This window comes from Rhynchophorus ferrugineus, unplaced genomic scaffold, assembly GCF_030347505.1.
Source record: "Rhynchophorus ferrugineus isolate W39M unplaced genomic scaffold, kcgeb_rfMv2 rfM9, whole genome shotgun sequence".
Classification (NCBI taxonomy): Eukaryota; Metazoa; Arthropoda; class Insecta; order Coleoptera; family Curculionidae; genus Rhynchophorus; species Rhynchophorus ferrugineus.
This window is the reverse complement of record NW_027472588.1, coordinates 32,786,008-32,813,622: the sequence shown is the minus strand read 5'-3', so window position 1 is coordinate 32,813,622 and position 27,615 is coordinate 32,786,008. Positions and strand designations below refer to the sequence as shown.

The window sequence follows — 27,615 nt, the reverse complement described above, 5'->3', positions numbered from 1 at the left end:
AGATTCCTTTTATACACATTCCTAAATTGTGAAAAATAAATCACCTAATTGTATTTGCTATTATTTTATATACATGCTGAAGTCACTAAGAGATCACCAGATTCTGTTAATATTGAACAAATATATTTATGTTTATGATTTCTAAAGGAATATATTTCGACTACTCGTATCATCAATTTACATCACAAAATAGAAAAATTATGGGATTCTTCGTATGTAACACCTATATTTTATTTCTATGAGGAAAAAAATCGTTCGAAAAACGTTCCCTTTCACTAATATTACTCTATATTCAGGTATATTCCCGGCCGTGCCCCGAAAACACCCTTAAACCCGTAAACATTGATGTTTATTAAAGAAACCCTTATTAGTGAGGCCTTTCGGCGGATCGTACGTTATTTTTATGCGACCACGTTCCCCATTTATTCGAGCTGAGAATAAGCAGAACGGCCGCCACACAATAACATCCCGATATCGGCCTTACGATCCGATTATGATCCCCATATGAACGAACGCATAACAATGGCGTAGGTAAGAAGGGCGAGCGAAGGACCGGAGGGGGAGAATGCCTACACAATAACGGGAACACAGTCGGTGCACGTACCAGTGATCCATTTACGTTGTCCTATTGGACGAGGAATGAAATCGAAACGTCGCCTTTGATTCGAAACCAGAACGAATTAGTTTTTTTACGGGGTCCGTCCGAGACAAAGTGGAAATCGAGACAATGGCGATCTTTTAACTGTTGAAAAAGCACTGGCTCAGAAGGTCTCCAATAATATCGGGAAGTCGGACAATGCATTACAACTACAATTTTATAAAATCTACTGTGTCTAGTGTCCTGTTTTGGTGTTATCCAAGAGTTGTATTCCTTCGACATTGATATGAGCATGAAGCCTCTCGTTATGTTTCCTAGCGATTCTCTTGATTTTCTGAGTGCCAGTGGGTACTTGAAGGTATCTATGTAAGTAATCAGTCCCGAGGTATCTGGGCGCACCTACAATACTTCACTCAACAATCACATCAACCTTAAATAACAGTGACCTTAAAACTGGCTGTTCCAGAGACAAGCAAATTCCGCCTTGGCTATCTAACCAGCACGCAGGTGCAGACCAGGTAACTATAATCAAAATATATTCCTTTATAATCCTTCCTAAGCTAGACTATCGCTCCCAACTCTTCGCCGCTGCTGCTCCAACTTACCTAAAATCCAGCCAGAAACAGGCTGCAGTCGACTGCTGCTTACTTTCGGGCTCATACGAATATATCCATGATTCGTCACCTGTCGCGATTTTATAAACGTCTTTCGAAGCACCGCGATTGAATTTATTAAGCATTTCTTTGCACCAATCGACATTAACTTTTTTTGAGCGATTCATGTAAAATCGTATATATGCTGGTGGAACTAATGCTTAGGGATGCCTCAATCTTACAATAGGTGATATGACGATCATGCTTAATCATTTCGCACACAGCATCGATGTTTTCTGGCACAACAGCCGATTTTGAACGATCTTAACGAAACTCGTTGGACAGCGAACTACGACCACGATTGAACTCACTAAACCAGCGATACATGGTGGTTTTTGGCGGTGGTGGAACTTCATCGCCAAAAGTCAAATTAAGTTGATTGATACACTCTTGTTGTGATAATCCACGTCGAAAATCTTAAAAAATCATCGCCCGAAAATGTTCACGATTCAATTCCATTTTTTGCCGAAACGAAACCTTCAACTAAATATAAAATAAACAACGAGAACATTTTGTCACACGGACGCTGTTGCGCGTAACTCGTAAAAAATGTCAAACTTTACGATGGAACCATCAGATAGACTCACATGACAACAGTGTTGCCAATTCCCGAAAAATAAATAGTGACCCTCGTAGTAGCGCCATCTATATGTCAGTCCGGAGACATTTCAGTTGACCTGTTAATGATTAGCTTGGTTAGAATATTAAAGAGAGTAAAACGATTTGATCTATTTCAGTTAAGTTATTAGTAACCAGTGCACATTAAAAACAGTGACTTACGAGAGTTTATCGTCTGAAACTGGTGCGATGTAAGACTGATCAAAATTTAAAATAGTAATTCATCTCTGAATTCATTAGTATGGACTTTTCCACCTAAACAGCAACATGCCGAGAGTCACGATTAAAACTGCCACAATGAGAGCGGTTTGAATTTTTAGAGAAGAATCCATTCCTGATTTATAATTGAAGATCCTTATTTGAAACAATTCATCCGCAATCCTTTGCGTTTGCTGCTCAGAAATATGAGCTTTTATCAGTCCGCAGAAGGCTAAATCCGCTCTATGGAGAAAAAACGAACTTCGAAATCTGCTTTTTATGAAGTAATGTAAATGAAAAACTAACCATAAAGTACCATTGCGAGACTTTTCTCAAGACGGTTGACATGATTTCTCAAGTACTGAATCCATATTTCAAATCGGGTGTGAGTGTTTTCTATACATCATTTTGTCTTACCAAAGTTGAACTATAAGAAAATTTTGACTACTTTAAATAAAATGGGAAATGTCAAAAAACTGATAAAAAAATCATCATTTTTCATATTTCTAAAAATGACAGCATGGGAAAGCAAGCCAAGTATGAAACATATCAATATTGAATAATTAAATAAATTATCAAATAGTATAACCTATATAGCGCCTCACTGTCACTTTTGCACAAAATCATATTTTGGCCAACAAAAAAAATATTATAAAATTAAAATCAATGCATTTTCCATGATGTCAGTATTGGAACGTTAATATTCATCGAGTTTTTGTTATATTACTTTTGACAAATATCGTTATCTGCTCGACAGAATATATTATTTTTCATTTTAATTTATCTTTTATTCCTTTATATAACATATAACAATTATAACGAAAATAAAATGAAATATATATCATATTTACCGATATCTTGATATCAATACGTTTAATATGTTTCCAAGCTCATGTTTATTAATTTCTATCCAATATTATCTGGAGAGGAATCATTTATCAGATTATCTGTTAAAGGGAATATAACCTGTCTGCGTCTGTCTCCTTTCCACAATCGTATTGCGAGGGCGTCAATTAATTTAAGGTTCGTTGTCAATTTGCCTAATGAAGACTAAATTGCTTGTGTTGCAGATGCATTTTGCTCCATATAACGTGATCTGTCCTTTTGTATCTATTTTTAAACGTCATATTTCATTGTACATTTACAGAAGCTTGCATTGTGCCAAAAAAAATATTACCGTATATGTAATAATAAATGTCAGTACGATATTAAGGGTGGAAATAGGTCCAGAGACTTCACAAAATTCAATTTTTTGTTTCATAAACAACTATTCACGAATACACTCTGAAGATTTCAAACCATTTAATAGTTAAAAGCGTTTTAGTGAACAAACCATCCTACAAAGTAATGCTTACGTAGTACGGAGTGGTCTTGGAAGGATTCGTTGTTTTTCTCACAAATAGAAATTTTGTATATAAATGTATAGAAGTATTAGTGATCCAAAAAAGATAGTTACATTTTAAAATCAATTCTAACGTAACTTTGATAACATGCATTTCATTTATTGAAAAATTATCCACGGAATTATTTCACGGAAATTGATATGCAAATCGGCAGTTGAATAACTATGGTGAAAATTAATAAAAACACGAAAAAGTGAAAAGAAGAATAAAAGAAAGAAGAGAAGAAAAGAGAGAAGAAAATGAAGATTTCAAAATAAAAACGAAGCGACAGATGATTTACTCGAGAGGTGTTTAGACGGTCATACTCAAAATAAAAAAGGTTCAATACAATAATTAGGCGATTGGCTCCAAAATATTTGCATTCATGTTTAAAAATCGTTGAGTTCTCGGAATATTTCGTTGCATGCTTATTTAATGAAGGAACTTACAGTATTTTAACCATTATAAACGAGCTTAAGTTTAAACTATGCCCAAGAAATTGACAATCGACGAATAATCCGACAAAATCGAGCTGCGCCGACAGTAAAGCAAGTCGAAAATGATACATATGAAGCTGAATACGGACTGCAATATAGTGTTGGGATAGCTGATTAATTAGTAAGTTGTTTAAATCAAAAATAATTACTACTGAAAACTTACATCTACTGTTACTCTAGCTTTCAATCACGTTTTTCACGAAAATATGTTTTTCGAATTTGTGCAAAAAAGGTCAAAAATCGATGACAATATTATAGAAAACCAAAAATGACACTTCTCATTATTTGTATATACGTCTCAGTTATGAAGTCTCAAGCTTCCAACAGAGTCTTCATGTATTTATTCAAAATAGGAATTCCGAACGGTAATTCCTTATATTTTACTCCCTTACTTCCGATATGAAAAAAATGCAGCGCTGTATTTAAATTAACGCCACTGCCAGTAGTCGTTTGTTCGTCTTCGTTTCGGAAATGTGTATGTTATAGGCGGTATTGAACGGTCAATTGTGGAAAAAGTGAATACAATTATTTAAAACATCAAGATAGTGGTTAAAGCGTTGAGAAAATTTACAAGGATTCTAGTGTTAGCCAAATAGGAAGGATTATAAAGGAACTACTCATGATAAGTTGCTCGAATCATTAATTCGCCTTTTACTGCTAAGACTATTCTAAAAAAAAACAAATACAAAAAGTATTGTATACGACAACGCTAGATTAAACTATCATCGTAATTGGATCTACAACACGAAAAAATTACTGTTATATATATACAACAATAATAAAACAAATTAAGGCTAAAAAATCTCCCACATTTTATCTAATAACTGGAAGAATTTGCGTCAAATTAATAACATATATATCTAATGCTGTGTTACCTCGTAGTTAAACTACTTTCGCATCAGTTGACTGCAAATCATTATTCTTCTATCGTCCTTTGAGTATGTTGCCTGTGATATCTACAGTTTTTCAGAAACTATGCCTCAAGAGGTTCAAAATAATCACAGACGAAAGAAACATTATTCCAGAGCAATCCAGAGATATTATAATCACTTGACAAGGAAACGCAGTAACGAAGGAAACAAGAACTAAACATAAAAGGATAAATGTGGTCTCTAACGATGCATTACTTGGATACACAATTGCTAAGTCTCCAAGGTATACCATAGAAGGTTCATAGAAGAGTTCAATGTAAATATAATTAAACAATCCTAACCTACAAACTATTATGGCTGTATAATTAAATGTATTTTAAGTCCTTCAAAAATATATGCATTAGATGTACCAGAATAATAAAACAAATTATATTTTATAACATGTTTTACATAACATATCTACATTATAATGTTTTATATCAAAGCCAAAATTAACTAAAACCCAGAGTTGATGCGGCAACATTGCGAGATTTTGACGTCATGAATTTAGATGACGTGAGTTTACTGTTTTATTGGATATATTTTTATTAGATATATACTACCATCCATCCTGATTAACAGAAACATATAATAATAGACATAAGTTATAATAAATAAGTTTGTACTGCTGAAGAGATCTTCTGCCTGTTGTTTATGAAGTAAATTATACAAAATACTTACTCCCATTAGACAGATTATTTGAAAAGCATTGGAATAAATAAAATCCAACATCTAAAGATGTAAATATGTCTTAAAATAATAAGAGGTTAATTGAAAAGTCTCCGGCCTGGCACACAGCGTATATAAATTTGAGAGCTGTGGGACCATTAGTTTGTGAATTATAGTATTTTAAGTGAAGCAAAAGGAAAAGGAATTTCGCGTGTTGATAAAATATTGCTTTTTGAAGGGAAAAAATACAGTTGAAGCAAAAAATTGGCTTGATGCCCACTTTCCGGACACTGCCCCAAGAAAATCAACCATCAAGGATTGTGAAGTTTACACGTGGTAAAATGAGCACCGAAGACGGTGAACGTTGTGGACGCCCAAAAGGGGTTGCTACGGACGAAAACATTAAAAGAATCCACAAAATTATTTTGAATGACCGTAAATTGAAATTGAATGAAACAGCACTCTAAAGATATCAACTGAACCTGTACATCATATCACTCACGAATATTTAGCTATGAGAATTATCTGTACAAAATAGGTGCCGCGCGACCTCACTTTTGACCATAAATAACGACGAGTTGGTGATTCGGAGCAGTGTTTGAATTATAGTCCAATCGACAGCCATCCGAATGGACTATACATGATGAACCCACTGCAAGGGTAAAACGCAACAGTCGGCTGGCAAGGTTATGGTGTCTGTATTTTGGGATGCGCATGGAACAATTTTCATTGACCACCTTCATTGACCACCTTGAAAAAGGAAGGACCATCAACAGCGACTATTACATAGCGTTACTGAACCGTTTGAAGGACAAAATCTCCGAAAAACGGCCGCATTTGAAGAAAAAGAAAGTGCTGCTTCACCAAGACATTGCACCGTGTCACAAGTCAGTGAAAACCATAGCAAATATTCATGAATTGGGCTTCGAATTGCTTCCTCATCCACCGTATTCTCCACATCTGGCCCCCAGCGACTATTTCTTGTTCTCAGATCTCAAAAGAATGCTTGCTGGGAAGAAATTTTCGTCGCATGAAGAGGTGATCGCCGAAACGGAGGCCTATTTTGACGCTGAAGGACAAATCGTACAAAAGTTGGAGGGTCGCCATAATCAGTGTATCACCTTTGAAGGGAATTATGGTGAATAAAAAAAACTAATTTGGCAAAAAGATGTGTTTTACTATGATAGGCTGGGGACTTTTCAATTGACCTGTTAATATAAATCAGGATTCGAAAGAAGGCTCCCCAATCAAAACAAAGCATCTAACACTTATAGAAATATTTTTCTACCCAATATCGATATTTCTATTCCCAAATTACTCAGCGAAATAAGTAGATTAACCGGCATACAAAAAAGTAACTTAAAACTCAATCCATTTACAGGCCGAATAGTTCAAAAAATAGCCGTCAGTCAGCCCTTTTTACCGCTCCTTTTTCCCAGTTCGCAGGTTGATTTAATAATCTTTTTCCAAAGCTCGTCGAGTATTTTAAACTACTCGCAATATGCATAACGAATTTGCACGGTACGGGCGGCGAACGTAATTTGAATAAATTATAGGGCCATAGGTGTCGCCACCGCTGCGCGCAATTTCCAATTAAAAAGCGTCGGGCATCAGTCGTGATAAGCGGCATGGACAGGTTTTTAGTACAATGGGAACGTCCTTGGGAAAATGCAATATTTGTTTGCCGGTGTGGTAGCTGTTTTTTTTTTTGGTTATTTTTCGGTCGACACCGGCTTTTCGTGCCCGTCAAGCCGAAAATTAATTCCGTTCCATTTGCCGTAATAAATCTTTGACACTTTAAAAGGGGAAATTACAAACTTTTCCGGGCGTTTTTCTTCGATTTAATCTAGTTTTAAGTGTGGGCTTTAATTATTAATTATACAGTTCCGGTAATTGAGACTGAATAATTGAATTATCAACATCGAATTATAATACAACACGGTAGAGGATGGAAATTTAACATTTATATTTAAAAAAAAATACAATTATGTGATATACAGCTAAATACCTCCAAATCTGCCCATATTAATTTTGCGTTACGGCGAAATGACAAAAACCTATTTATATCACTTAACGGATACCCGATTCCTCAAGTAGAATCAGCTAAATACCTCGGAATATATCTCGATGGTAGGCTAAATTGGAAACAACATGTTAAACAAAAAGCAGAACAGATTAGCCAATTTGGACTTATGGGGTGCAAATATGGGGTTGAATTTAAATATCAAACCAACTAGTAATCCAACGCATACAAAACAAAGTTCTACGATCCTGATTACGAATGCTTAGCTCTAGGTAACCAAGGAAGAGTTGGACGATGACTTCTAAATCAAATGGATACACGAAGTGATCCAAGATTTCATGAAACAAGGTTGCTAAATCAAAGCAACATTACAGCTACTGGACAACACGTGGGAAATAAGAAGATTAAAGCGAACCAAACCACACGAACTTGTTTGATGTAACTGTAGCTTAAGTAGATTAATTTGAGAAACACATACCGATGTATTAATCTCGCACTCGCCTTGTTTGAGTATCAATGCAAGTAGAACAGCAGTAATACACTAATTTGTAAATTAAGATTGTACTAAGCGTATCTAATGTAAGATGTAATCTTTGTCTGCTTCCGCTCTTAATTCACTTATATATTTCTCGAAGAAACTCTGTTTATATTTTTTGATTTTCTGATTACTAATTCTATTAAATATTGTTTTATCTACAGCATTTCTGGTTCTGTACCACACTCTTCTAGCTTTTTGTCGTTCTTTTACCAATTCCCTAATTTCATGGGAGTAATTTATCTCAAATTCTGATTTCTCTCTTGATGTTTGGTGTAAATTCTACTGCAACAGATCGAATTTGTGCAATTATATTTCGGCTCAAGACTGTCTATAGTTTAGAGTGTTTCGTTTAAACTGATTGGTTCCTGCATTATAAGTCTAAACGTGTACCAGTTAGTTAATTTGTTAGTAAGATTAGGCTTCTTTGTTTTTTTTTTCAGAATTGTCACGCCTAGTGCTAACAATACTGGAGTGTGATCAAATGGTAATTTGCATAAGCTCTCGATTTGTATTTGATCTGATGAGGCATCTTTCGAAATGTAAAAGTCCAGTAGTTCTGGTACTTTATTACTGTCCGTGGGCCAATAAGTGGGTTCACTACCAGTAATAACTAAGATAAAATATTCGAAAAACTTGTATTGAAAATATTAAAATGAATTGTGGAAAGAAATATTGTAATAACCGAACTCAATGACTGAGCAAATACTCAATAATTGGTTAGGTGCATAGAATTACAGATCACGTCTACGAAGACAAAAAAGCAATATCTATTCAGTTATATGTTTAGATGTATTCCAAGCCTTTGACAAGCAGTGGGCAAGCGGGACTTCCACAAACTTCTGAAAATGTTACCAAAGCAATACACCATCCAAAATGTTTAGAGTGAAACTAGAGGAAACCTATACTAATATAAAGGTATCAAATCAGTTAAAGTCGTTTTAATGAAGAAGTTTTTGTTATTTTCAAACAAATGAACTATCCATCAGGCTGATTAAGTGAAATAAACAGGAGTTTTATTACACCCCTGAAAAACCTGGTCTCTACATCTCACTAGCTGAATGGGTAATCAATCTTTAACATTCAACAGCACTGTACCATTACATTGCACCGATTAAATAAGATAAAATAAAAGATTTAACGGGTTATATTGTAACGCTATATCTAACCACAACATGATCTTTAACTATTAATAACTTTTGCATCCACATCACATATTTTCTCTTTTAATTCCAGTGTTCAGAGAGAACTTTTATTCTATTTGTATAAGTCTTTGAAGCATCAAAGATTAACCTGTGTTGATTGGACGTTTCAACCAAGGAGGTATCATTTCTCTATCTTTTTAATATTCTGGTGAAATCTTCCACCTTGCTCTTCATTAACATCACCCAAATTTCACCAAAACTCAGCTTGTTGTCCGAGCAACATGCACAAAACTTGAAAATAGCCGCATACCTGCTACCATGGTCTTAATGTTTTAAATTGCCAAAAACTAATGTCAAATTTTTGTAGGTTTCATTGAGGTGTACGGAATGACCTACAGGAATGGAAGCGATGAGTCTATGAAAAGATACCATTGTGCAATATCGTATTGTCTTGATGCCCTGAATTTTATTCCATATTATTTTCATTTTCACCATACGAAAATACATACAAAATAGTGAAAAATACCCAAATAGCTTTTTTATTGCGAACCTGACCTGTGTAATCTTTAATGATCTAACTGAGCAATACTTGGAGCATAAACTGGATAACATAAAAATTGGGCCTATGAAAAGTAAAAACATGAAAAGCTAACAAAATAAAAAATTTCAAAAAAGGCCACTATATCATGAGAATATAAAAATTAAGGTAAAAAGGTATGTTCTTAGATGAACCACAAACCTTCGCCTCGGGGCCAATTGAATGGAAAATATCAGGATCGCTACATTAGCTGATGACACTGCGATTCTTGCTGTCGGAGACAATAGCGAAGAAGTCACACGAGAATACAGCAGGCAGGTGACAATATAAATAATTCGATCCAAACCTGGAAAATAAAAATTAACGAAAGCAAATCTGTGCACGTGCAGTTCACGTATAATCGGACCGTACAAGCACCAATACCAATAAATAATAGTATCATGCCATATAGCAATAACGCCAACTATCTCGGAATGAATATTGATGGAAAAGTTCGCTGGAACAAGGAAGATGTAAAAAAGAAAAGGAAATAATTATAATTAAAATATAGGAAAATGTATTGATAAATTGGAAGAAAATCATAATTATCAGTACATAATAAAATGATATTATACAAGTAAGTATTGAAACCTATATGGACACACGGAATTAAATTATGTTCAATTATATTACAAATTCTCCAAAACAAAGTTCTGAGAAGTATTATAGATGAACTCAGGTACTAGACGACTAAGTATTCGGATCTATAGACCTTCAGATATCGACTGTCACTCAAGAAATCAAGAGAATCGCAAAGAGACATGAGGAGAGACTCCATTGTCATGTCAATACCGAAGTAATACAACTCTTGGGTAATACCATAACAGGACACAGACTCAAGAATCAAACCATTTAATTTAGTGTAGGCAGTGTAGAGAGGTGCGTAGAATAGAATAACAGCAGTGTTAATACGTAAACGTTATTACACCAGAGACTAAGATATGGGTCCTCCTAGATATATACCTATATTTAATTTAATATTAATTCAATAAATAGATTTAAAAAAATTTATTGTTAAAGACACAACATATAGTGTAAAACTTCAAAAGTAAGACAAAAAATTAATTTCATTCTCCAGATAGTAATATTCTCCGAAGTAAATCTGACCGACATCACAGCAAACTGGGTAAATTAATCCGTCGCATTCCTTGTAAATTCCAAAAACTGCCCGATAACCAAATAAGCACGAAGATACAATTAGCCACATCCCAGACCATAAACTTGGCGTTTGTCCGCATCGAACGACCGCCGAACGAACGGGCGCACCAACATTAAGCCGCTGCAGCTTCGAAACTTACTCGGTGGCCGGGGCCCGTTTCGTACGGAGTAATTTCTATATTACGTTTGTCGAACCAATTTGCAACAAAGCCCATCGCGCGGACTCTATAATTTCATTAGAGCTGAGATTGTACCGGGCCCGGGGTAGTCTTTATATGGTCATCTCTGGTCTATTATTCCGTTATGGGATGCATTTCCTTTACTGGATCAACTCGATATAGTTGACGGTATCGATTGTATTCTCGAGATAGTTGGGATACTTAACTGAAGTTATATGTTAACGCGCGTTACTTTGTGGAAGAGTTGAAGTTCTGTATTTGGTCTTCTCTATATAAACACTTGTACATCTTTACGCATTTGACTTCATAGAGTTCATATACTTGTATTCAATAATTTATTAAAATTTTATATATAATACCTGTTAAAGTGCATAGTAGAGGATGCTTGTTTCCCTTCTTTATTCTTATTAGATGGCCTTTTTTATTTTAGAAGTATTTATTATGAAGTATCTATCAGTTGTCCAATTCGTACCCTGAAACTACGTATGAAGCCTAATTTTATTCGTTTTTTTTTTCTCGGTCAGCTTTTTTCGAGAAAATCACCATGAACCGAAATTCGGTGAACTTAAATCAGGCGAATTATGATTTATAATTCTATAAAAGCTTAATTTTGGCTATAAAAATATTCTAAGAAATCATTGCTGTATGAAAAAGCACTTTATTATGATATGAAATAAATAATAATCGGCCCAAACTATAGTCTGTTTTACCATTTTTAACCGACGAAAAAGGAGGAGGTTCTATGTTCCGTTGCATAGATATGTTTTTAATGTGTGTTCGTCGATTTCTCCGTCAATTACGGACTGACTTTCAAAATTTTTACTCGAAATATTGGGCTTCCGAGGTTGTCCCATTGGAACCAAACCAGGGTCTAACAAAGGGAAGAGGGGGTAATCGAGGGAAACGCTCAAATATCAAAAGCATATGCAAAGATTTCACGTATTTTTTGTCTAAAATAATCAGATATTTGGGTATAATGTTATTTCTGAGGTGATGTGACGGAAAACGCTGTTCAATTTGCTTTTTAAGCACTCACAATAGCATATATAATCTTGTAGCAATATTCCAAACAATTACCTTTATAGTGTAATTGTTAAAGCGTATATCTCCCAATCGGAGTTCATGGGTTCGATTCCCGCCGTGAACATTAATTTTTTGTTGTTCTAGTTTAGTTAGAACATTTGTCAAAACACCTAGGCTGGGTGGCGGACCCCGGAACCTGAAGCCCATTTTCCCATACGGGCTGCAAGTAAAAGACTTGACATACCCATGAAATATTAAACAAATTAGCTGAGTAATTTATTGATTAAATATCTAACGCTAAAAAGAGAAAAATAAAATATTTTTAACAAAAAATTTGAACCGGTTTAAAAAATAAATGAGGAACGCACTAAAAATTAAAAAATAATCAAACATACTTGATACTTCAAACGTCAAACAGTTTTATCACAAAAAAAATTAAAATAAATTATATACATAATAACCGTTGTTGTAACTAAATAAAAATAAACAAGAACCTTATTTAACCTATCTACTACACGTATTTTATATTCTACTATATATACACAATTTAGCTTAATACCTACCTAAACCTATTTATCTATTTACAATATTATTTTAATTTATTGTAAATTGATCAATTGATCCTTTTAAAGTCGGTGCCGAGGCCAAACAATACAAAAATAATAAAGTAATTTTGTGATACATACAAAAAATTAAATTAGCAACACAGCAAATTTAAATTAATATACCTGTTTTGATTCTGTTGGGTTCTTAAAATTAAATTAAGTATAAAACAAATCTAATTTGTTGTTCGTACCGTATTTGTTGACTTCAAAGTGATAGATAGGTTAAATAAGGTTCTTGTTTATTTTTATTTAGTTATAACAACGATTATTATGTACATAGTTTATTTTAAAAATGTTTTTTTTTGTGTTAAAAATCTAAGTTTGATTATTTTTTAATTTTTGTTGAGCTCCTTATTTATTGTTTGAAGTCGGTTCAAGTTTTTTGTTAAAAATAATTTATTACTATTTTTTATCACAGTGTACTACAGTGTAAATAAGATTAATACTTGTTGGATTTTCTGCATGTTTCTTGTATACCTTTTTGAAAAAAAAAACCACTGCTACTAACACTGCTGCCAACTTCAAGCAAATTAATATAATATAAAACAACATTTCAAACTTAATACCTTTTCAAACAAATACTTCACTAAGTCTATAATGAATATGATGTAAATGCGTGTGATCTCTTGATTACCATAATTGTTCAAAAAGAAACGGAGAGACCACCAGCCCATTTCTTTTTCTTTTACAGTTTAAAACGGTTTTGTTCTCGACAGACAGAACCAATCCGAAATAAGATTTGTGGTCGCAGATCGGTAACGTTTAGCCCTCGAAACACACAAATCTCGGCTCGTAAATCTGGCCCCTCGTCGCGATATGGAACTGTCAAGGGAGAGAAAAAGTAGGGTTGGGAACCTTTCGATAAAAAGATACCTAAGTTTTTCACCGCTCCAGCTTCTCCGTTTTTTCCTCGTTATGTGGCCCCGCGTACATGCCTTGACTAGGGTGATTTGTGACGTTTTCGGCTGGTTAGATTTTAGTTACAGAATAAAAAAAATGGATGTACTGAGTTAAAATATTACCAGGGGACCAAAGATATATTTCTAGTCAATGTCAAAACCTCCAATAAAGTAATAATAAACATAATATAATAAACACACAATATAGAATATATTTAATGGTAGTATCTCATCATTCCCACATGATTCCCCATGACTCCCTCCTGATTATCCTTTTAATTGTTAAATCACGCTTGCATACCGGTTAATATCAGTATTACTGAAAATGTCGAAATTATTGAAACATAAGTTGAAAACCAAGTATTGAAAAAACAGCATTCCGCGATTGACCAGCTTCACAAAATCACCAATGTCAGAGAAAAATTCTTAGAATAAAATAATGTTTGTTCTGCAATATTTTTAGATGTTACTCAAGCTTTCGATCAAGCTAGACATGAGGGTTTAAAGCATAAGACTAAAATACTTGTCCCTGATATATATTCAAAAAGTCATATATTGCGCTGCAAGCTCTAAAGCATGTACTGGTTCATTGGCTGCAAGACACGATTGTCAGACGCCCGTAAAGTGACCATATATAAAACTATAGTGAACCCTATATGGACGTGTGGCATATAGTCATGGTTGATAACCAGCTATAGCAACATCGAAATACCATAAAGATTACAAAACAAAATAAAATGATGAGAATTATATTTAATATTTCATCGTACCTAAATCATAAATATGTGTACATAGAATTGAATCTGCGAACAATGAAGGAAGAAACTTACTATCAAGCCCGACTAGACCAACACATTAACCAGTTAGCTGCTGAATTGCCGGAAGTATAAGATATTCTTGCCTCATGAGCAATATTATACAAAATGTAGAATCAAAATTCGTAGATAAAGCATGACATCAATGGGTCAATAATTCAACTAAAGATATATCTATCGATGAAAATCTATAAAGAAGAGTTATATATAACTGACCGATACAGGAGCCAAACAAGAAGATAACCGAATCTGACCTGATTGATCAATGTGTCAATCAGTAATGTATCAATGTATTGAGATCAGTCCTTTATCTGCTGTACACTCAGGACTTGCCAACATTAAATGAAAATGTTGTTGCTATATTTACAAATGGCATTGCAATCCTAGCCACTGAAGATAACAACACTGAATCAACCGATTTGTTACAATCAGCTATTACCGAAATACAATGCTAGACAGAAAAAGGGCGCGAAATTATGAATCCAAATAAATCACTGCTTTTTTATTTCACCTACAAAAGAATCAAGCACATGCCAATACATATAAATAAGCAAGTAGTCCCGTATGGATATACAGGCAAATAACTTAACACAACCCTTGTTGTCAAACTCAGGTGAAAGCCACATGTTAAAAAATGTGAAGAACTCTGAAGTACAAAAAATGTACTGGTTATTGAACAGATATTCAGTCCTGTCAGTATATAATAAGTTTTTGTTTTACCAAGTCTTGTAATCAGCATGGACTTGTGTTGTTCAACTCTGGGGTTATGCCAACCAAAGCTGATAGAAATCTCAGACAAAAATTCCAAAACGACAATACAACGACAATACGCATATAACAACCTGGAGGTAGAAACTGTTAATAACGTTATCAAAGACTATTGCCAAAGACATGAACAGAGGCTCCACCAGCGCATCAATGTTGATGATGGCTTAGTCAGAAGATTAAAAAAAGTAAAACCACTTGACCCAATCCAGTGAGGTTATAAGTAAAACTCAGTGCATATTAAAAACGGTCATACATACATGTTAAGCCCAACGTGTCTATAGTAGAACATGTACTTTGTGATTTTAAACCGTAGCAAATTAGAATAGAAACAAAATAGCTTATAGGTAATTTGGTTATACTATATAGCAATTTGGTAATTTGAATTATAAGATGATGATGATAAGATGAGGTCGACGCCAGATCAGGTGAACATCGTAATTTTTCGATAGTTTTTGGCCAAAAATTATTATGCCTTTAAAATAATAAAACTCAACTGTTTATTTACACAATAAATACACCAAATCTAGAATGAATTACTTTTCTACATTTACGGTTGAATATATTGAAACACATAATTATTACTCAGGTAGCTATAAAGATACACACCTCTATATGTAATTAAAGATAAGTATTAAAAGGTTTTTCTTACTATCAGTTTGTCGATTAATTTCTAAAGTGTGCCAAGATACAACGCCTTGCTAATTAAAACTAACTATGCAAGCTTAAAAGTATCGTTCAGCGTTACTTTACTATCGCAATAACCTTAACATTATAAATATTAACATTTTTATGACCACACATAACTGATGATGCGTAACTCTATGATATGCATCACCGGGTGTATGTAATTATGCCTTAATTTTCAATATGAAACTGATAACAAAATTCCGATTAAAATGTAAAACAACAATAATATTTTCCATAAACTAATCATAACAATAAATCGTTAAAAATAGTTATGTTAAATATTTATGTCTCTGTTATTAATTAATTAAATAAGGAACTTTGATTTGTTAATATATTCTTCATATAAAGATAAATAAATAATAATTGTTATCGTACACATTGATTTATTATTCTTTTTTCATATAATAACAAACATTTTAAAATTAAACATTATATAGTACGTTTATAATACGTTGTTACAATAAGACAAAATAAAATAAATAGCTAAATTAAAAATAGATTTATAATAAATAAAATAAATTAAAAATATGTTTTTGTTTCCTACAAGAAAATATTACAAAAGAACTTGAATTAAAATACAAAAAATAGTATTGGTTATTTGGAAGAAAGGCTAAATTATACCTACATAATAGGTTACTGCATTATAATCAGACATTTAAGCCTATATAGACCAACGGAATTCAGTTATGGAGATGTTCTACGAGAAGTAATATCAACAAAAGTATTTCAGAATACAGTTCTGAGAGGTATTGTGGATGCACCCAGATACTGCAGGAACAGTTACTTATCCCGAAACCTACGGATTCCAATACATAAATGTCAAATATATAATAGAATATATCATATATAATCACTACATAGTATAAAACAAAGTCGCCTTTTCTGTCCCTATATCCCTATGTGCGCTTAAATCTTTAAAACTACGCAACGGATTTTGATGCGGTTTTTTTCAATAGATAGAGTGATTCAAGAGGAAGGTTTATATGTATAATACATGCATAATATACTAACGCAACATTGCTAATTTTAGAGGTTTCTAACGTGATGTCGTAAATTAACCTATTTTTTTAGGCTTATTTAGCAATTAGCTAAAAACCTACGAGCTGCCTAACCCTACGAGTTAGATCAAATTAATGTACTACAGTATTGTACACCATAAAAAGGTCTACAAAAAAGTCCGGGATGGTATATGTTTATCATTTAGGGATAACCCACATTAACCATTTTTATTGTTTACTTTTTACGTGAGAAAATGGCTTATTTACGAAGCTATTTTAAGCAATACGGCATTAATCCTTATCGAATTAAGTACCTTAAATACAGTGTGCAATTAATATAGATCAATATGGTTCCTTACAGCATGTAAATTAAACAAATATTTTCGGAGATATTACAAATTTAAAATTTGCGTTTAAAAATGTGTAATGTAATAAAAATTGTATGAATTTAGATATTCCAAAGATAGCAGGAAATCTTCATAGTAAGTATAGGGGAAGAGGAATTGTTTTACTCCAAATTTAATGCGTGCAGGCAAAAAAAAAATACTGGATCGATTTTAATCATGTTTTCATTGAGTGACATAGGCATATATATTTTATGCCCGTGCAAAGTCGGAGCGGGCCGCTATGTTTTTATATACAACGTTCATATTTTTTCTGTAGTGTATTTAATTTAGTATCAGCATTGCACCCGTGCGAAGCCGGGGCGGGTCGCTAGTATACTTATAATTTACAACATTTGTATTAGAGAGACTATGTTAGAGGGCATACCAGGCGTCTTTACGAGTAGACTTTGTGCTAGAAAGACTCTTCATTTAATTTTAGCAGTTCAAAACAGATCATGTATTTGTGATCATACATATTACTGAATTTAACACGTAAGTTTTCTACACTTGGGATGATGTTGAACGGGATAACGATGTTACTTTATGATTTAGTAAACTATCACAAACTAATTCAAATATCTAATATTCAACATAACCTTATAACTAACTTACTAAGACCTAACATTTGTATAATCTAAAAATCTAAAAAAAAATCTATAAAAAATAAACTAAATTGTCTAGTCTAAAAATAACCGATTTCCATTTAGTATTATTGATTGAAATGAATGATTCAGTGAAAATGGAGTCCAATCACGGAATGCCCTAATTAACATATCCAACATATATAACTTTTTGATTATAAGCCTAAAAAGTCAACTATTAGTTCAGAAGCGGAATATTCATGGCCATAATTTGCTTATGGTGGGATCGGCAATGCGTAATGTGTTATAAGCTGCTAAAACCGAAGGAAACTGTTACTTTAGATGTCAATTGAACACATTGAACGACGTATTGCTGCTAAAAAACAGCATCAATATCGAACAGGTGTAACAGGTCATGCTCCTGCATGAGAATGCTCGGCCACACGTTATAATAGTGTTGATACTCACAGACATATTCACCAGAGAGCGCCTACCGATTACCATTTTGACTGGTACACAGAAATGCTAAAGAAAATGGACTGAAACTGACACCAAATAGAGAGCATTGGCTTGGAGTCATGGATATTCAGCTTTGCCCATGATTTTTTTCGCCTTGACTTATCTTAATGGATCCACTTTTCATCAGCAGCACTGACCAAACGCCTTTTAATGTTTACCTTCACTCAACCTTTCAATTATCATGTTCATGTTTATAAAATGAACAAATCTTCATGAATGTTATCGTGTTCTCCAAACTATTGGAAATGGCGTCTTGTGTTAACAATTTCGGTTATTCCTCTTGAGTTTTACACGGATCATCAACAAGTAATGCCCTCAAATCTTTGTAAATTTTTTTGGCTGACCTGAACGCTCTGTATCTTCGGCGTCAAAATCACCAATTTTAAAACGTCGAAACTACTATTCACATGTTGCAATCGATGGAGTATGATTGGCATAAGATTCACACATGCGACAGTCTTCAGCCACAGTCTTCAAGTTGTAATTAAAAATTAAAAATTGCTACAAAGGCGTATCGATAAAAATGTTTATTCACATTTTGTGAAAATGACACATACTGAAGAGTGAAGCCTATGTCAGTGAGGATTCAACAAGAAATTGGTTACAGGTACTTGATGCAATTTAATACACAGTAACACCATCTGTTGTAAATCAAATCAATGTAAGAAAAAATAGAATAGAAATTAAGAAATTATGAGAATTTTATTGAGTATTGAAATAAATACTAACTGCAGTCAATATTACAATAAATAATCTTATTCAGTTAAAGCTACCTCTTGAAATATAAAATGATTCGAATTAAGTGAACAGTTACGGTTTATAAAGTTCGGCGTTTCTCCGTACAAACCGACTAAATAACAAGGACCATTGTTTTCTTCATCCACCTTGAAAATATACTGTTTCCCGTAGTATCATCTTTATTACATTGGTTTATTCTATTGTTTTCGATTTAAATTTCGTTAATATTCCGAGTGGGTTTTGCCTATATATAGAATGGTAAACAGCTTTTGCACAATACAACGATAAACAACAGAAGATAACTCGGGACGATTTAAAAGAACTTATGAAACGTATCAAATAAAATTTCGAATTTTCCCAATTCAATGGAATTGTAGCACTTCTGCTTAATGTTAATCGACTGTAAACATTGTTAAACAATAAGCACATGAAAAAATTAATCGACGTGACGAGTGTCAACGATACGGATTGTACAGCAGAAATTAATCTTCTGTAATTACAGGGGGTCGACAAAATTAAGTGAACACTTGACACAATATCTGCTTATTAAAAAGGTTTGGAGCTACCATCTGCTTTTAAAAGACCTGTAATTATTCGTGGGGTGTCTGAATAGTTTCCAATAGAATGTTATCCCATTCTTGAACCAAAACATATGCCTATTGAAATTAAAATCTACTCCTCACTCTCTACTGTAAAAACACTTCAATTATATTGAGATCTGGGGATTGTGCAGGCCAGAAAAGATGTTTTGTGATATTCTAGTGCACCTCATACCAAGACTGAATCATTCTGGCTGTGTATATGGATGCATTATCATATTGGAATATTACAGTATTTGATAGCAATATGCTAGTGAGGACTTCATCACTGAGGATCTTCATCTCTTAAAATATTCGCAGTAATCCGGCCACTGTTGTGAATGAGATGACGAACTAAACACCACGATATTGTCACCCACATCTTCACGGAACCCATGCTGAATTATATAATACAAGGTGGGATCCCGCAGGAGTATGTTCACTATTCATCTTTTCAATATGTCCATAAAAGGATTATTCAAAACTTAATTAGCTTCGAAGATTTGGAAACCACAGCACAATTTGAAACAAAATTGTTTCATTTTTTACTTTGATTGGTTCATGGTTCATCAAAAACCACCAGATGCTAGGGGTCATTATGAAGTCATCGAAAACCAAGTATGCAAGTATCATTTTAATACAAATTTGAGAGTTGCGATGATTTTTCCTATTAGTTAGGAATTAGTCTATTAGTTTGTTCTCTCTAATATGACTTTTATAATTTATGTGCTCATATTATATCAGCTATATCAGCGCTACATCACTAATAAGATATGTAAACACAACACACGAGTGTCACAAAATGAACACAAGGTTATAATTTTTCAAAACAGATTCAAACGTTATATGTTGAACTTTCCTTTATTATCAACTTTCGAAAGGTTTTCCAAACATTTATGGATTGATTATTGATTTCCTTTAAATTTAATCTGGCTTATTAATAAATATTAACATATAAAGTTAAATTCCTATTAAATTTCCGCAAAATATGATAAATAATTAATAATCATTATTAATTAGTAAAATACCCCATATTTCACAGTTTCTCTTAGACAAAAATTAAAAATTATACCATATAGTTGAAAATGTAATTAGTGCTTTTCTTACGTCAACTCTCTACTCTACAAGGCCATTGAAATGTGGATAAGATCAAAGCAGTATAACCACTGGACTAGAATCTAAACATTGCAGAATAACTCGTTTGAAACTATTTGGAAAAAGCTAGATAAAAAAATAGACTGAATGTGTACCAGACAAGTTAAACTAAATAAACCTCATAAATCACTCTTACGACAATATTAAGTGGTCGCAAACAGTAGTTAAGCCTAGAATGACCGAAAAGAAGATTTTTCTGTAAATTTGGTGGGATGTGCAAGGTATAATATACCGCTGCAACCCTTTGGTTAACCGTATTATATCTACGTTAAATCCAAAGGGTGCCAACGCGGATGTATTGGTACCATGCGGTTCCCGGCTATAAATGACCTATAAAAGAACCCTTTTTCTCTAATTTCATCAACATGCTCAGTGTGAGGTTCTCCATAGGAACCTCAGAACACGACAACATCTTGATAAAATCTCTACTCGTCCACAAACCCCGGTAGTAAACAAACTACGACAGTCCCAGTCGTAACACAGGGTCTCTGTCGCCCGCGAAACAACCATTCCCCGAACCTGAAGCGACATCAGCCGAAGACCATTTGGTTCTAGCTGGTCAACCTAGTAAAAAAAAATCTTTTTCTCTACCCCTTATAACAGTACCACTTCCATAGCGCTTCCGTATTTCCTTAACCCAACCTAATTTCCTATCCATCCTCCCATCGAACACATGTAGTATTTAACACATGAAATAAACAAGTTTTTATCCAGGCGGTGTTTTCTGTTCCAGTGCGAATTACTTCCACAAAAATAATAGCGAGTGTTCCGATAAACGACCACGTCGACAGTCACACATTCCAACCGACAAAACGAAGATTCCTACAATACTATACTGCTCCCCTACGGCCAAACTCTAAATTCGAACTGTATTCAACAACTGTGTAATTGGACAGTATGAAGGAAGTAGCCGTCATCCAGAAGCGGCTAATTTTAAATACCAAGACAGGAGTTATGAATGATCAACAATACCAGGTCACACATATAGATAGCAACTCACCAGAAGTTCCGCGAATTGGTTGGTAGGTTCTAATGTATCTTTCTTATAATCCAGACCTGGCACCAAGTGATTATCATCTGCTTCTGTCCTTCGAAAGCCCACTGACCCAGTTTTTTGACAATATGTACTAGGGCTTCTATGAGAAAGGGAATATGGAAATTCATTCGAAATGGCAAAAATCCGCGTATATTTTTATATCTTTTTTTATTGTATTATTCTAAGTATGTTAAACAAGATTTTTTTTAAATAAATTTTATGTAAAAATAATGGATTTCCTTTAATTATACCTATATTAAGTCGTTGACATATCTATTTAAAATAAAGAATAACTATATAATAAAAATTAAAACCAGACAATTCACCATCTTATATTTTATTTACTACTTTTTGAATAGACGTGTATATTTATTATAAAGTGCATCGGCACCAAGCTCCATTATCAACCGAAATGCATAAACATGCTATATAAATAGTGGCAACAAAACACATTTAACAGATCATAGCGCTAGCCTTAGGTGATCAAAAGCAAACGTATTGCGACCGCGAAAATAGTCATCGTTCATTATCAACAAAATGGCACTGCTCCAAGTGGTACTTGCCATCTCGTTATGGTCCACCATAGCATTTGCGGACGTGGTGTTTGAAATTGTAAATCGAGAACCAGGTCCTGTTTGGGTTGGAATACAGGGCAATCCGGGACACGCACATCTGAGAGGTGGTGGTTTTAATTTAAACCAAGGTCAGAGTGTAAGTAATAAATACATTTTTATATAATATTATAATTTTATATATAAACATTTTTATAATTTTATTTTCAATGAGTTTGTTGAGTTATAAAATTAAAGTACTTTTGTACAGACACTTCATAACCAAAAAAATTAAAGTACTTTTGTACAGACACTTCATAACCAAAACTACAATATGCATCAATATGTAACACTAGGAAGATTTGAAATAAATTTAACAAATTAATACTTTATTGACTATAACACCACTTTCTGAAATGTAAGTGTCACAACATATGGAACATGGAATTGTACTCGTGAATTAATCATCAGTATCGTTCATCCATAAAAAAGTTGATCTTTGGGCAAAAAATGTTCACTAATATCTTCATTTTTATACTTCATTTTAACTACTATTTGTTTGTTGTACTATAAGTTTGAAGGTTTTTGCAGAGTTCGTTCTAACAAAACGAAATTTCAGATTCCCAAGCTCTCTCCCTCTCCCACTCTATATATAGGACATAATTAAATTTAGTTAGAGGATTGAATTTATTCTGATTATTTTTCACCTTAAAATGATATTTATTAAGGAATATTGTTACTATTTTTAGCTAAGCCATGCTTATCAAATACTAATCAGAAGGTGCTATATCTGATGAATATGGTGGATGCGGTAAAACTTCCCATTCCAGCTGCAACAGTGTATAGTTCACAACTCTTGCAATGTATGGTACAGTATTGCCATGCACGAAGATGATTTTTAGCAGCTCGTATTATATTATACCCTGCTGATTCCATGGCCAAACTTTATGGTTGTGAATATTCAGTATTGGTGCAAATATATATGGCTCCCCTGGACTAATCCAATAATGATATGCTTGAGATTGTCGTACCAGAATTACTTTTCATCGCCAATCACAATACGCCACAGAAAACCCTTATTAAACATCTAGAAACAATTAATTCAACAATTCGAATTAATTCAAACAATTGCTAAGGTATCTTATAGCTGTCACTATTTTCGAACAAAAAAGTTAGTCCTTCAGGACCTCATCTAATAGAACATTGTATGTAAACTTGATACCAGCGAAACCATTATAAAAGAACAGTATCTACAATGATTTCGAGCAGTATAGTTTATACATTTTTAATGTATTCAAAGAATCTTTTTTCTTAAATATTTTTTTTAAATTTATTTATCATATTATTCGTTTCCCACTAACCTACAAATTATCATTACAATAATTTAAATCTAGGTATATATCTAGGAACACCCATAGACCCTATCTTAGTATATAACAATGTTTACGTATTAACACTACAATACAAGATCAAATGGTTTGATGTCTTCCAAGACTTGTATTACATTAAAAATTGTAAGTCTTTTTTCGTGTCTCCTTCCGATTCTCATAATTTCCTGAGTGACAGTTGATATTTGAAGATCTCAGTGAAAGTAGTCATTCCTGTAGTATCTAAGTGAAGCTACAATAGTTCTCAGGACTTTGTTTTAGAAAATTTTTATTGTATTTATATTACTTTTCGCGAGAGTAGACTTCTTCTTGCTTGACCCAAAGCATTATGGCTCTAATGTAAAATTTTAATAGTTCGGTATGTTGCGTCGGTAACATTTTCTGTATTTCTGAATTGTTGAATGTTTTGTTCGCTTCCTTTGTTTTATTTTTTTTATATCTTCCATTACTCTTAAATAATGAAACAAAAGATATTTTATATTGTAATCTCCTAAGTTTATCCTAAATGAAAATAAACAAACTATACCAAATAGGACTAGATTAACTTTTTAACATTTTTGGTCAAAAGACGTCAGTAAATGCTCCTGACAATTGGGCCGGAAGATTTTGGCCAAGAACATGGTGCGATTCCAATAGCAAACACTGTTTAACCGGAGACTGTGGCAACAGACTCGAGTGCAATGGCGCTGGTGGCAATCCACCTGCCACTTTACTAGAGATCACCCTAAAAGGTGACGCTGGAAAAGATTTCTATGACATCTCGTTAGTTGATGGATTCAACATCAGAGGCTCGGTGAGTATTCCATACGATAATCTGTACTTAAGTAATTGATTTTAAAATTGTATACATAGATACAACCAATCGGTGGAGTCGGCGATGGTAGTCGATACAGTTGTAGACCAGCAGCATGTTTCGCTGACGTAAATGGTGGATGTCCCAATGAATTACGTGTAAATCATAACGGAATGGTAATAGCATGCCAATCCGCCTGCAATAAGTTTCGGAATAGTGAATACTGCTGTACAGGTAATATGGAAATACGATCAATTCCTTTTGGTATATTTCTATTCCCCATCAACAGTCAATTAAGCATGTGAACATTTTGAAGAAGAATATTTTATACCTCATCGAGAAGTAGGAATCCTAAGGGATTATTAAGATTGACTAGGATTAAAGCTCTATCGGTATTTGGCAATTGACATCAAATGATTAATATATAATTTAATTGGGATATCTAAATTACAAGGAAAAGAATAATATTTGGCAACAAACTTTTGAAACAAAATACACTAGCTTAACTTCTTTCAATTTATTTTGAAACAGTAAGCAATTTTGTACCAAGCTAATGGAGTTAGTGTTTTTTTTGGTTAACCGCTTATACAGTTTGTGAGAAAACATTTGCACAAATACTAATAGTGCATAAATTAAATTCTCAAAATCATTATTATATTACAACAATTTTCACTACCATAACTTCAGGCGGGGTAACTACTTGGAGGTAGAAACTTACACAATATATTTTAACTGTCTAACATACAGTCTTGTATGCATAATTTCACTGGCGTGGAAAAAAATATTACATATTGTTGCCCTATATGGTTCAATGTTTTTATCAACGTTTTGTATTTAAAACAAAAATGGTACTTATGTCTTTGTTCCTATAAATTTACAGGGTCTCACAGTACACCACAAACATGCCCACCAAGTCGTTATTCAAATTACTTCAAGGGTCAATGCCCTGATGCGTACAGCTACGCTTACGATGACAGGAAGAGTACCTTCACATGCAAAAGCAACCGTTACAGGATCCAATTTGGAGGCTAAACTTTACAGCTATAATATTTCAAGCTGGCGCGCAAACGTTAATATTTACTTTGTTGTACAATCATATTTTATATTATATTGTTATAGATACCCAAAATTGTAATCAACAAATATACTCATCAATTATGTGAAAATAGTAAAATTCTACAAAAGAAAATATAATAAAATATAACAAAAGAAATCATAAATATAAAATGAAATAACTCAGATCTTAGACGAAGAAAAAATAACTTAGGACAACTCGGCTAGATTCTGACCCCCATTATATATATTTAAATAAAACAAGACAAATACTAGTTCAAAAATTTAACAACTGATGAATAATCTTCAATAATAACAGTTTCTGATGACTAAGGGACAACTAAGAGGATCTATTGCTTGCTGCAACCAGAACTGGGCAAAATACATACTTTGCTTTAATAAAAATACAAATTTGAAAATACTATCTCGGATGTATATAAAATATAAAATATGTTTGAGTCGTTTATTTGAAACATAAAATACATATACACAAACCAGCCAAACAGGCTCTTGTTGGGGAATGAATAAAATCTGCTAAAGAAAACAATCTCTCTACATTTTTTATATTTTAATAGCGTTCAAGGCTGATACACTTTTTCCCTTTATTGTAAGCTCACTAAAATTACACAAAATAATTAAATCACAGTATTCTTTACTATTACTTTACTTTATTTAGTTCTGCAACAAGGATGTTGGGACGACGCGACATTGTAAAAATGTATCCAATCTTCTTTCTAATCATTCTTTTATTTGTGATGCAATAATAGTAGGATGCCTTAAATAGTACTGTAGAGGCATTTGAATAGGCAAAAGTTTGCTATAGTAACAGTTGTTACGCTGAATGTTATTTAAACTTGTAGCAATTGATTTAAATACTTCAATGAATTCTTCCAAGGGTATTAGTTCTATAGCCCAGAAAGTGTTAGTCTTACTCAACCTCAAATAAGTCAATTTTATTTCAGACTGAAATTCGACACAATTTCAATCACTTAGAAAACGGGATAGAAAAATTAGAAAAATTCCAAAATAAGTAAAAGAAACACAAGAATGAGTAATTCGTTCTTAATAATTATCACATGAAATGCAAATAGGTTATAATTATATATATTAATTCTCATATCGGAGACTCATTACTCTAAAAAAAATATATTAAAATACGGGGTTATGAAGCATACTGTACAGTACACCCCAGTGAATGTGCTCGAGGCGGAACAGCTCTAATTTATAAAACAAAATACACAGCATATCCAACATGGCGAGATAAAAAGAGAAGAAATACGAGCCACGATAGTTAGCATTGAAAATAACGACACTGAAATAAACATAGGAGCTATATACTGTCCACCAAGAAACCAAGTCCACCAAAAATAAAACAACATCAGAGATTTATTTTTAAAATTAGGCTCAAAGTTTATTATTGGAGGGGACTATAACATTTAACACACAGCCTGAGGTTCACGATTAATAACACCTGGAAAAGGAAACAATCTCATTTAGGGAGGTGACTGGACTTACTGGACCACCGACATAAATAAAATGAGAGACATACCGGAATTTTACATTTCAAAAAACGTCTCATTAAATCAAACACAAATCAAAAGGTTTTGGAAACTATCATCTGATCACACTCAAGTATTGTTAACTGGCGCACGTTTAGACTTACAAAGCAGGAACAAGTCAATTTAAACGTAAGCCTCAAAACTATAGACCATCTTGAGCTGCAATCCCGAAATATAATTGAACAAATTCGGTCTGCTACAAAAGGACACTACTACTCCGGCATCAAGAGAGAAATCAGAATATGACGTAAATTATCTCACTTAAATTAGGAAATTGATAAAAAACAAAATCAATGAAAAAATCAATAATAGGATTAGTAATCAAACAAATCAAAAGATT

General features: G+C 33.3%; 3 protein-coding genes across 4 annotated transcripts in view; 2 read left to right on the top strand and 1 right to left on the bottom strand.

The window, feature by feature from the left end:
* mib1 (E3 ubiquitin-protein ligase mind bomb 1) overlaps window positions 1-27,615 on the bottom strand; it is a 786,657-nt gene that overhangs the window by 432,350 nt on the left and 326,692 nt on the right. The window lies entirely within an intron of this gene.
* The window catches only part of LOC143202786 (uncharacterized), a 185,587-nt gene that overhangs the window by 119,320 nt on the left and 38,652 nt on the right, over window positions 1-27,615 (top strand). The gene's annotated exons all lie outside the window — the stretch shown is intronic.
* On the top strand, window positions 22,377-25,876 carry LOC143203104 (uncharacterized). The gene is made up of 4 exons (XM_076415236.1): window positions 22,377-22,642; window positions 24,439-24,663; window positions 24,723-24,897; window positions 25,544-25,876. Exons 1-4 carry the CDS (start codon window positions 22,469-22,471, stop codon window positions 25,693-25,695), a joined length of 726 nt encoding a protein of 241 aa, XP_076271351.1. The 5' UTR covers window positions 22,377-22,468; the 3' UTR covers window positions 25,696-25,876.